Source organism: Amaranthus tricolor, chromosome 7 (assembly GCF_026212465.1).
Source record: "Amaranthus tricolor cultivar Red isolate AtriRed21 chromosome 7, ASM2621246v1, whole genome shotgun sequence".
NCBI lineage: Eukaryota > Viridiplantae > Streptophyta > Magnoliopsida > Caryophyllales > Amaranthaceae > Amaranthus > Amaranthus tricolor.
This window is the reverse complement of record NC_080053.1, coordinates 27,554,343-27,566,204: the sequence shown is the minus strand read 5'-3', so window position 1 is coordinate 27,566,204 and position 11,862 is coordinate 27,554,343. Positions and strand designations below refer to the sequence as shown.

Sequence of the window (11,862 nt, the reverse complement as noted above, 5' to 3'; positions counted from 1 at the left end):
TTAATCCCGAAAGATTAAGGTTAGCTTTATACTTGCATCAGCTAATATATCAGTTTTAATGCCGTGGTCATTAATCTTTCCAAAATTTGACAAAATATTTAACAAATAGAAGTATTTAGCAAAAACAAATACTAAAACTAATTAGTATTTATTATTTAGCTATCAGCAAATAAATTTGTACTTTTATTTGTTATCATAAAACGTTAACTTTTCAAAATATTTAACAAATAGAAGTATTTAGTAAAAACAAATACTAAAACTAATAAGTATTTACTATTTAGCTATCAACAAATAAATTTGTACTTTTATTTGTCGTCATCATAATACGTTAACTTTTCTCTATTTTCTTTTGTTTGTTCCGCATAGCTTTTTAAAATAAATTTTGAGTCTGAATATAACATCTATTTTACCCTTATCTAATGAGGGTAAGGCACCGTGACTAGGGTAAGCATAAAAATTGGTTTGATGCTGATTTCGGTTCTTAATATATTGTCTATCGTTTCCAATCGATTAGGGATTCTAATTTTATACAAGAGTGTCTACCAATTTCAACCTGTGAATCAGAAAATAACAGTCATACCAAGTATTTGGGATTTAAATAGGATAAATATCATAAGAATTACAAATCAATTGAAGAATTGAAGTAGTTACAAAATCACACACAGTATATTACAAATAATCACACCAATTGGACAAAAAGAATGAATAAATGAATGAAATCTTTGTTTTTCTTCGCAAGTCAATATTCTTGTGGTACAGCATTTCTTTCCTTTTATAGTGCAAAAACCTGATTAACATTGCCTTCCTTTTCAAGTGCTTTCTCCAGCCGTGTTTCAAATGGTGTTGAGTCCCAAATCACTTCAGTACTCTGAAATACTCAAATTACCAAAATAAAACAATACCATAATCGAAGACATTAAGCTAAAACCCTCAAATAATTTCAACATGATGATGATGATCATCGTCATACCCGGTATATCCCGGTCATAGGATTAACTATGATCAGGGTATGGGAAGGGAAGGACGGCGTCAACTCATACCCATAAAGGAGAGTGCGGCCAAAGAGTCCCTCGTTAATTTTAACATGACGTAGTATTAAAAGGAATTAAATTAATTAACTAAACTAACCTCCCTAAATCTGCTTTTGGTGCTTTTTGTGCTTGACTTAGAATCAGCAGTCTGTGCAGTATGACTCCAGTAACTCCCAACACTTCCAATGATGGGCATATCTTCAAGACTCTTGCTGGGCGATTTTCGAGGCGAGTTAGAAGCCGAAAATTGCCTTAATTCCTCAACAGTTAAAGCTCCCAAAATGGGTCTATCCTCAAATTTGTTGGGTGAAATTGTTTTCTTGTCAGCTGGTGAATTCCCCACTGATACTGAGCTGCTTCTGCTATGATTTTTGGGTGTTCCTCCTGCTGAACCCACAAGCCATGTAGAAAGGCTCGTATCAACTCCAATTTCTTTCTCCTTTGATTGCTCATTTTTAACAAAGCTGAATTTTTGGCCTGAAATCGTGTTCTCTTTTGCTTGATTTTCTTTAGCTGCAAGCTTTGATCTTGCCTTGATAAACTTCCACTGAGTAAGATTCTCAACTGGGTTCAACACCGAATCAACATATTTGCTCGAATTTCGATTCGATTCCTCCGAATTTGAGTCATTCGGGTTTGAATTCTTGATGGGCATTGGGCTATTCACCTCTTTATCCCCTCCTGTTTCAAAACCTTGCTTCCTAGAGTTTAAAGAAAGTGAAAACAGAGATTCTGATGATTGACATTGATCATTTTTGACTTCACTCTCGACTTCATCTTCATCTTCATAATCGTCATCAATATAATCATCAATATCACTTTCATCAGATGATAAAACTTCATCATCACTATCCCAGCAATTTTGGTATCTATGATTGGGTGGAAATGAAAATAAGCTTGATGAGCTTGAATCTGAAGGGCTTCCAAATGTAGCTTCAACACATTTTCCTTCCTTATTTTGTGCTTTATTTTCATCATTGTTATCCTCAAGATTACCATTGTCTTCTTCATCCTCCTCATCTGAACGTAAATCTTCATAGACTTTCACATTCAAATCAAACGTTACCTTCTTTCTCTCGCTTGAATTCGATTTTTCCCTTTTTTCATCACTAAAAATGGAACAAATATCAGGCGTTTCAGGCCGTGGGTAACCAGAAAAATGACATAATATAGTATAATGTATGCAAATTAACAAACGTATTTACGTAACCAGCGATAACCTTAGATCATTAATCACTTTACCTACACTATAAAGTACAAACAAATATTTCTTATATGGTATCTACAGCTTAAATTTTTCCAAAACCTAATTTCTAATGGTATCTACAGCTGATTAATTATGTAAAATTAACAAATGTATTTAAGTAATAAGCTATAACCCTAGACCATTAGTCACTAGTAAATACCTACATTGACCAATATTTGTAATATGGTATCTATAGCTTAGGTTTTCCGAAACCCTAATTTTACCCTCACTGATTCGGAAAACGCCTGAAAAATAATCACTGCACTAAGTTTAAAGAAAGAAGCTTACATTGACTCATGAGTATGTTCAATTTGATTTTCATCAGCCGTTTCTTTTTTCTCATCCAATTCTTCGATCAAATCAGGCACTTGAAAACCTTCAACAGATTCATATGTCTGCAACTGTTGGAAAATTTCAAGGTCCAGGTCGGTTCAAAAATTAAAATCCATAGATTACAAAAACCAAATTTAATCATAAACAAACACTTGTTCAAATCATACAAAGAATTAAAATGAAAGAGGAATATGTGATCATACATGATAAAGAAGAGAAGGATTGGTCTTAGCGCGTCGTCGGTGACATCTCCGAGAACGTTTACATTTACCGAAACAGGTGGAGAAACAGCCCATTTTAGCAAAAACTCTGCTTACTCTCTAATGGAAATAATGGTTAGAATCAGAAGAGTAGCCACCTGAAAATTGGGATTTGGAGAGGGAGAATTAGCATTTGATTTTAGAGAAATGGTGAGAGAAGAAGATTTTTGTTCGTCATTGTATGAACTATGAAGACGAATGAAAGGGAGAAGCAGAGCTTTTGGGGTTTTGCGGTTAAAGGATTAAATTTGTCTTTTTTAGGAACAGAAAATATGACCGTTGGAAAAGAGTTTTGGACTTTCTTAGTGAGCCGTTGGCAGCTCTATAGTAGCTCTGTACAAAGAGCTAGCCTTTTTATATTTTTTATAGTAGCTTTTACGTTGTGTATAAAAATTAAACAAATACTCTATTTCATTAATAATTTTAACTTTTTAAATGAATCTAATTTAAAAATTAAAAAATAATTAATATTTTAACCTATAATTATTTTAACGTTCTAAAAAAGAATTAATGCAAAACTAATACTTCTAAAATATATTACTTAGAAAGAAATTCTTCTAAAATATAATTAAATTCTTATATTTTCAAGAAAAATTTGCAAAGAAACACTTTATAAAACCAGTTTTTTCTGTAAAAAAAACACCTTTAAAATTTTTTTTTTTAAAAAAACACCTTTTAAGAGACTTTTTATTAAAAAAAAACACCTTAAATCAGTTTCCGGTGACTTTTGACAACTTTCAGGCGTTGACTTTTGAGCTCAAATGGCATAGTCAGCGCCTGAAAGTTGACAAAAGTCGCCGGAAACTGATTTAAAGTGTTTTTTTTTTATAAAAAGTCTCTCAAAAGGTGTTTTTTTACAAAAAAAAAAATTTTAAAGGTGTTTTTTTTTACAAAAAACTGGTTTTATAAGGTGTTTCTTTGCAAATTTTCCTATTTTCAAAGCAAAAATAATACTCCATCCATTTCTTTTTATTTGTTCACTTTAAGTTTGTTCACTTCAAGAGATAGAAAATTTAAATTAGATTTTTGAAGTATATATTGAAGACAAAATACATTCATATAAACTATTTTAGATTTGTCTTGATATAAAGTTTTTAATATATAATTTTTATAATTTTTTTATGATGCATACTTAAAAATATTAAGACTTAAAATTTGCTAAAAATGCGTGCAAAAAATAAGGTGAACAAACATAAATAAAATAGTATAACAAGATTCTTTATTATATAGAGGCCTTATGGCTATATATTCTTCATTTTCCTTAAATTTATCATGAATAATATTTTCTTCAATATTTTTTTTAAGTTCACTTTAAATATTTTATTTCTATTTATCGTATCCAATTTATTTTTTACCAATTTACCCTTAAAATTCCACTTTAATTTAAATAGGTACCTACTTTTTTACCAATTTTTCCTTAAAATTACATATCACCTACCATTTAGAGTGATCTCTAGTTTTTTTAAATATTTGTGCCAAATTAATGTGAGACATTAGATATCAATTAGAGATAGTATTTTCTATAATTTTTATCTTCAAATTGAAATTATATATGCTCTTATCATATTTCTTCACCTTTCTATAACTTTTTTACATTATTTTTATTTTCATCTAATTTGTCATGGTGACTATTTCTTTGACAAGGGAGTTTGTCCTATTAAGTGTTTAGCTTATTATTATTATTATTATTATTATTATTATTATTATTATAAATGGTATTCTATATTATAAAAAAAAATTATGAGAAGTTGGAAGAGGGTCAAGCAATAAAGTAAAATCTTTTCTTGCAGTAAATAATATTTTGTCGTTTTTTTATGTATGGACAACAAAAAATTTTATTGGCTAATTTTTTGTAATAGCGTTTCTTTTCGAAACTTAGACTCTTTATCTAGTCTTGAATTCTTAACACTCTAATACAATTAAACATGAACACTTTATTTTACACCAAAAAATATAATATTATTTATTTTATATAATTTAATTTATTCAAATGCTTAGACACAAACCGGTATGGAATGAGTTTTAGAATCTAGGTAACAAATGTGCGGCTTGTTTTTAAGGTATGTATGGCAAATGCCATGTTTATCGTCCTTATGCTTAGAAATCAACTATATTAGTACCTGTGTGAAACATGTTGGTAATAATTTCTTTACAAAATACCCGTGAATTTAAGAAAATAATATTGTTAGCGTAGCATAAATTATAAACTGATGTATTAATTATCAATTTTAAAGAATCATTCAATATGAATATACTCATTTAAATAATTAATTATATGATACTTAATAAGAATACCGCATATAAAAATGTATCATCATGACCAAAATATTTCCTAGAACCGATTAATGTGATTCTTAATATTAATAGGTTGACTATATGAGAATTGAATCTTAGTACTTTACTTGAAAAAAGTTATATCTTTTTATTATAGGATAAAATAAGGAAATATAGTATGCTAAACGAAAATCGAACCTAAAACATTTATTAAAACGTAATATTTTTTATTTAATAAAAACAAGACCTGATCTCAAAAGAAAACAATATTTATAACTACGTGTTTAAAATAGACTCAATAACCCGATATCTATCTGATTTAAAATTATATAAAAATCAATATGGACAATTGGTCCGAATTTACCCGAAACACGTAAACCTAAATTAAGCCCATGACCCGAATTACAAACCCAATAATATGAAAACTCTGTTTTAGAAGATCATAAAACGATTTCATTACAAACCGATCGATCAATCAATCAATCTTGATTCCATAAACAATAATAGGAGTCAGGAGAAATGAATTGGTTAACGAAAAAGGGTTTCCATAACCAGAAAACCCAGAACCAAAAAGAAACCTCTGAATCGAAGAAGAAGAAGAAGAACGACGATGAAGCAGCAAAGAAAATGGTAGATTTTCGAATGCCGTTACATTACCCAAAGTACAGTAAAGAAGATTACTTGAATATGGAGGAATGGCGATTGGATTTACTGCTTATTCAATATGGTCTTCTTGATCATGTTAATGGTACTCTTCATTATAAGAGGAATTTTGCTATGGGTGCCTTTTTATGGCCTCATCAATTTTGATTATTACATTCTTTTAATTCTTCACTATGTTCTAGAGTATTCTAGAGTATGTATTTTTACTTTTTCTTTTTAATTGATTAGGGATTTGTGATATATAATTCATTGATCAAAGGTTATTCCATCATTGGTATTTGGTAGTAATCATTTTGCTTATTTTTCTTGTGTGGAAACCTTGTAAAAAATTTTATTTCATCAATCAATGAAGAATTAGAAGTAGAGGGGGAGTAGTTTTTTTTTTGGAAAATCGTAAAAAATAAATTACTTTTTGTTCAATCTGTTAAAAAAAAATTAAAATATTGTCCATTTTTAAATAAATTCACGTATTCGGTAAAATTGCTAAAGATAAACTTAATTATTATTTATTTCTAATTCTTGACTTACAAAGAAGTTTTGAAGATTGTTATAAACAATAGATCAGTTTATTTTTAGTAAATATACCTAATAGGTTGGTTTATTTAAAAAAAATAATAGGTTGATTTATTTTCAGCAGATTAAGCATTGATTGATTTATTATCAACAATTTATTAGTCCCTCCATTTCTTTTTTTCTTCTCATTTACTTTTTGCTCAGTTTTTAATGTAAATTTTAAATCTTAATATCTATAAATATACATAATAAAAAATTATAAAAACTACATAATAAAAAAGTATACATAAAGACGAATCTAATGAGATCTCACATGTATATATTTTATCTTCTAAATATGTGTCAAAAACATTAATTAAATTTCTTTTGCCATAAAATAAAATATTCAAATGGAAAAAACATTTGATAACAGAGGGAGTATAAAATAAGTTAGAAAGAAAAGGCCGACCAGATGAAAATTAAAGTCATAATTTTATCAACAAGATGATTAACGTAAGCGAGTTTAGTTTTATAGCACAAAGCATTAATGATGATGTTGTAAGTGACAACATTAGGGGATAACATTTCTTGACACACATTAAGTGCTTTGACAAAATCTTTAAATTTGGCGTTTCTTGAAATGCAATAAATATATTTGACAAATTGTATATAGTAGAAAGAATTTTAATCTAAAATAGTTTTTTAAGTTGTACTTGAAATATTATATTTACGATGACAAATTTTAAATATAGTTTTCTATCAATAGACTTTTACTTGTTGTTAACTTATAGGTCACTTGCTGGCGTAATTGTTGCACGTACTAGCACATTTACAACCATGTCAGAATAAGGTGTCAAGTGTTAGTTCATCCCAACAAAGAAAATACTTAAAATTCGATCAGATAAACTATTTTTTAATCAAAATTTGGTGTCTTACATGTAAATTATCCAATATATAATAGGAGTAATTATTAATAAATACATAAAACTGGTATAGGGGAAAAAGCTATTTCCATATACAATGCACAGCACAACAAGAAGATTTTTGGAATAACAGAACTCCCAAAATGGAATGATATTTCAATTTTTCTAAGAAAAATTAGATTCACAAAAAGCAAACAAAAGTTTAAGACTTGCACTAAAACCAATCAAAGAAAATAAAAAATACAAAGATTAAGTATTGTGTTTATTGTTATACTGCTTACTTAGTTTAGTTGTTATAGTTACTCTCTACGATTTAACCCCATATGTTTTTAATTTTATAGAGACAACGGATTTAAATAGTGAGATATCTAAAAATAAAATATCGTTTTTTTAAGAAATTGCCAATATCAAGTATATAGAGATGAGGTTTGAAATTTTGATTTGAAAATATGCAAAAAGTAAAGTAAATAAACAAAAAGAGAAAGATATAATAAATTAAGAAAAAGTAATTTTTAGATTTCGTAAATTTTACATAGTATTTCTTTATGTAGTAAATAAGAATAATAACAAATCTATAACTTCATAAATCAAATTCAACCATGTACACATGGATAAAGCAAATATTCTCTAATATTCAATTTCACATATTCTCTATTCCAACTTCTAAAACTCAAACTTAAATCTGCATTTCTTGTAGCACATAAAAACCCTCATCAACTTTGAAGCTACTTCTTTTAAAAAGGGGGATATAGAATTTTGTTATCTTGTTCTTCACTTGGAAATTAAATTCTTATAAATTCTTTTACCATAAAATAGACTTGTTAATTTTTGATCGTTCTAAAATTAATACGAAAGTCAACCAAATATTAGTTGGTCTTAACCCAGAAATTTCGACCAACGAGTAAAAATTAATCCAACCGTTTTAACTCATTTTATCATTTTTCTCAATTTTTTCAGTTTCACTATTACCTCGCTCCTCTTAACAAGGCAACAATGAATTGTATCAGATTCACAAAAACAGAGGAAGTAATTGGAACGTACGAATTACTAATAGGAGATTACAAGGTACATACTCATTTGACAAAGCATAGGAACATTTGTGATTTCCTCGCATAGGCACGAAAACTTGGTTCTACGTCAAAAACGTACAAACTACTCCCAATATCCTACTAACAGTTGCTGAATTCCATGTCAAACTTCGGGCTATTGATTTCACTTCGTAGCTCAAAAGATCCTCCGAAACATCTTCAAGTCCAATGTTCCGTGATTCCACCATTTTATCCACTTCCATCAAGTTGCCCGTTTGAAAGAAGATGAGCCATGTATTGCTGTAGAATGTAAAAGACCACTTATGATAACAAACCATCACATATACAAATCTCTTAATAGGACGGAAAATGTTCTGGCACTCCTAGGGTACTACCGCAAAATATTTCAACCAAGAAAAATACACAAATTCTTGTATGAGACAGTCTCATCGCAAGACATGCTTCGTACTTGGGTTAAATAGCCCGATAATAGAAACTTTTAACTTATGAGGTTTTTGTTGTGAGAACGTTTCACTGTGAGACGGTCTCATACAAGATGGGTTGAGAAATATAAGGTTCTGAAGGAGTATGGCATATTAATATTAAAACTTACTGCATGGTAAGCATACGGTGATTTCCCTTGTCGATCAAAATGTTTAGCCATAATGCAAAACTCAATAGGCCCCCAATCTTCCACCTCAAAGCAATTCCCAAGCGCGGCTTTATACAACTATTGAGTACATTTTGAAAGAATCAGATAATGAAGCCTTTAATAGTGATGAGGCGAGGATTAACAATTCTATTCTAACCTTTGCAGTATCAGTTAGCATTTCTGTTCCCGCAGGATAAGAAGCGTAGAATTGATCCCCTCTGGAAAACCCAGCTCTTGTCCTTGAAAATCCAAAAAAATATTAACATTGTAGCTCATCTTTATATCACAGTTCTATCACCACAAAATACAGTTTTATCAGCATACAAGACTTACGTATTGTTAGTATAACCATAACTCAGTACTGCCGTAAAAGCATAGAATCCGGCATATGAGACTACCCTTCGAAATTTCTGAATCTTCAATATCTCACACCAAGCAGCATAAATTCCCATGATCATAAGATCTTCGTTCTCTTAATTTACACTCGCTGGATACTAACAAGAGAAGCATGAGCAACATATGTAGACACTGGCAGTTAGCCTCATGGAACAACCGAACAAGAACCAAAAATGTTACACCCTAAACAATCAGTTCTAATCATTGTACACTGAAAGGGGCATTACAAGCTGTGATATAGAATAACAAAGTGAAGAAAAAATGTAACACAGTGGAAGCTAGGTGAGATTCTAACAAGTGTCACAGGAAAGGACAAAAGTGACAACAGATACAAGCAATAGCCCATTAAAGCTGCTCAAAGTTGGAGGCTATTTTGTCCAAAATCCTCGACAAAAAAACCAGATTAAAACATGAGCATGTGAAGCAAGACATCAATAGAAAATCCAAGTTAAACAGTCTCAGTGTTATCTTCTATGCCCATCGGGGGCGGTGGTAGAATTTTTATCTAATGGGTTCGAAATCTACCATATCATGCATTCATGGTTAATTCTAGAATTAGTAGCACACAAAATCAATCTTGAGTATCACGAAGTGATCAAGATGCCTTGAGGAGATGATATACTGTCAAAACACAATGTGATTCACGTTTTCATGATTTTCCCAAGAGGGAAATAGATGGTATTCAATGTTTTAATGTTTCTTGGTTGATAAATATGATTGGCTTGAATTAATTTGAATTACTCGTATTTTTTTATAAACTTTTTCTAGCTAGCTACTTCCTTCGTCGTTCTCTGCATCAATATCACTACATTCTTCACTCCTTAATTAGTTGAATAGTTGTAAACCTTTCCTTACTCTATACTATTTAATTAAAGCACGTTCGTAATCAATCCATTAATACTATTACGCATTATCCAAAATAATCATCCAAAAATTCCCAAGATTAGTAAGTAATAACAAATTACAATTGAAGAAATTAAATTGAATTTTGAAATAAAAAACCCTAACTTTTGGGATTTCGAAATTCAAAATAATACCTGAGATAAAATTGATGGTGGGGGTGGTCTGGCGGTGTTTACGGTGGCCGGTGGTGGCCTTGACTTCACGAAAGCACTGCGGTAGCCAATAACTATCCGTGCAACGACCGACGAGGGGGTTCAGTCGTGGAAGTGTAGCACGCGAACTCCCGTCTCCAAGTCTCCAACTGAATTGAATTAAATCTTAGCTTGAATTTGACATCATTATTGTGCAAAATCAACTCAATATTTCAACTGAAAACACAAGCAATCAACTTGTAATAGAAGACTTAGAAGAAAAAGTTTTGAATTCATTACCCAATACAAAAATTTCAAGAAGCTGTTGCGCCAAGTCCCTTTCTGCCGACGCCGACGATTTAATGGAGGTTAGACGGCGGTGGCTAGTGGACGGGTGAATGAAAAAGGGAAGAGAGTGACCACTCGCAGCCTCGCAGGCAAATGAGTGAAGACACATTGGGTTTAAAAAATTCGGGAAGGGTATAGAACACAGAATCGAACCCTTGACCTAACGTTTAAAAAAGTCTTTATATAAGATCGTCTAGGCAAAAGTTTTTTATTATTGAAGTTTTTTATTATTGGGCCATTTAAACTAAGTATGAGACATGTCTCACAGTGAAATCGTCTTATATAAGAATTTGTGAAAAACCATTACTTTGTCTCGCTGATTTAAAATTAAAGATAAATAATAAATAAAGAGAAAAATAAATTGTGAATAAAATTAAATGAGTGTTAAAATATATGAATATGATGTGGTTCATATGTGAGAAAGATCTCACGTTACTAAAAAAAGAGAATTGTGAGCTTGCGTGTGATGATTGGTGTAATTCTCCTAATATTATATGATTTTGGGTGAGAATAAAACTTATCTAGTGCGTGTGCAAGTCGGCATATATTACATGTGGGCTAGCTCAAGCTATTGATGCCCCATTGATACGTCCTATGAGTGGGTCCGCAAGATAGTTATGTGGCAAATTGTCACAGCTTAACAATTAACTATTTATTTCTTCTACGTGCAAATAGAAATTAGAGTACAATTTGTATATTTTGCTAAATGTTTTATTATTTTTCCTTTAAATTATTCTTTTCCTAATAGTCAATTACTTGAGTGACTGTTTCTAAATGAGTCGGTCCAATTTTTGAAAAAGAAACAAATATAAAAAAAGCACTTTTCATCCTCACATTTTCTATTTTCATGGATACTTTTCTTTTACTTCATCCATAGCACTTCTCTTTCTTCATCATCAAGTTATTCATGTCTAGTTGTCAACCCTCCATGTACTCCAATTTAATTTTTAATTTTTAATTTTTCACCAATAAAATCAATTTCTCCATCAAATCATTTATGTTTACCATCCATCTTCTCAAATTTAATTTTCAGCATTAAAATCATAAAGAAATTTTAAATTATGATCCAATTAAGATTGAAATTAGGTTGAACACAGTTAAGATTGCAAATAGGCTTAAGTTCGAAGATTTTGTGATAGCGTTCGCTCATAATTTCCTCTATTTGTAGTTGTACAGCAGACA

General features: G+C 30.3%; 3 protein-coding genes across 4 annotated transcripts; 1 reads left to right on the top strand and 2 right to left on the bottom strand.

The window, feature by feature from the left end:
- Positions 1–556: 556 nt before the first annotated feature.
- Positions 557–3,173, bottom strand: LOC130817640 (uncharacterized). The gene is made up of 4 exons (XM_057683468.1): positions 2,814–3,173; positions 2,566–2,678; positions 1,129–2,140; positions 557–868 (listed from the first exon to the last, which is right to left on the bottom strand). Exons 1-4 carry the CDS (start codon positions 2,904–2,906, stop codon positions 773–775), a joined length of 1,314 nt encoding a protein of 437 aa, XP_057539451.1. The 5' UTR covers positions 2,907–3,173; the 3' UTR covers positions 557–772.
- A 2,238-nt stretch (positions 3,174–5,411) lies between these two features.
- On the top strand, positions 5,412–6,108 carry LOC130818035 (uncharacterized). The gene has a single exon (XM_057684061.1). The coding sequence runs from the start codon at positions 5,664–5,666 to the stop codon at positions 5,952–5,954; it is 291 nt and encodes a 96-aa protein (XP_057540044.1). The 5' UTR covers positions 5,412–5,663; the 3' UTR covers positions 5,955–6,108.
- A 2,025-nt stretch (positions 6,109–8,133) lies between these two features.
- On the bottom strand, positions 8,134–10,828 carry LOC130818158 (uncharacterized). 2 transcript variants are annotated; one of them, XM_057684217.1, is made up of 6 exons: positions 10,633–10,828; positions 10,336–10,502; positions 9,236–9,396; positions 9,060–9,141; positions 8,864–8,980; positions 8,134–8,550 (listed from the first exon to the last, which is right to left on the bottom strand). In XM_057684217.1, the coding sequence occupies exons 3-6, from the start codon at positions 9,358–9,360 to the stop codon at positions 8,500–8,502; spliced, it is 375 nt and encodes a 124-aa protein (XP_057540200.1). In that variant the 5' UTR covers positions 9,361–9,396; positions 10,336–10,502; positions 10,633–10,828; the 3' UTR covers positions 8,134–8,499. The 2 variants fall into 2 exon arrangements, with proteins under 2 accessions (XP_057540200.1, XP_057540201.1); XM_057684218.1 differs by having other exon boundaries at positions 9,236–9,389; positions 10,633–10,822.
- Positions 10,829–11,862: the final 1,034 nt, after the last annotated feature.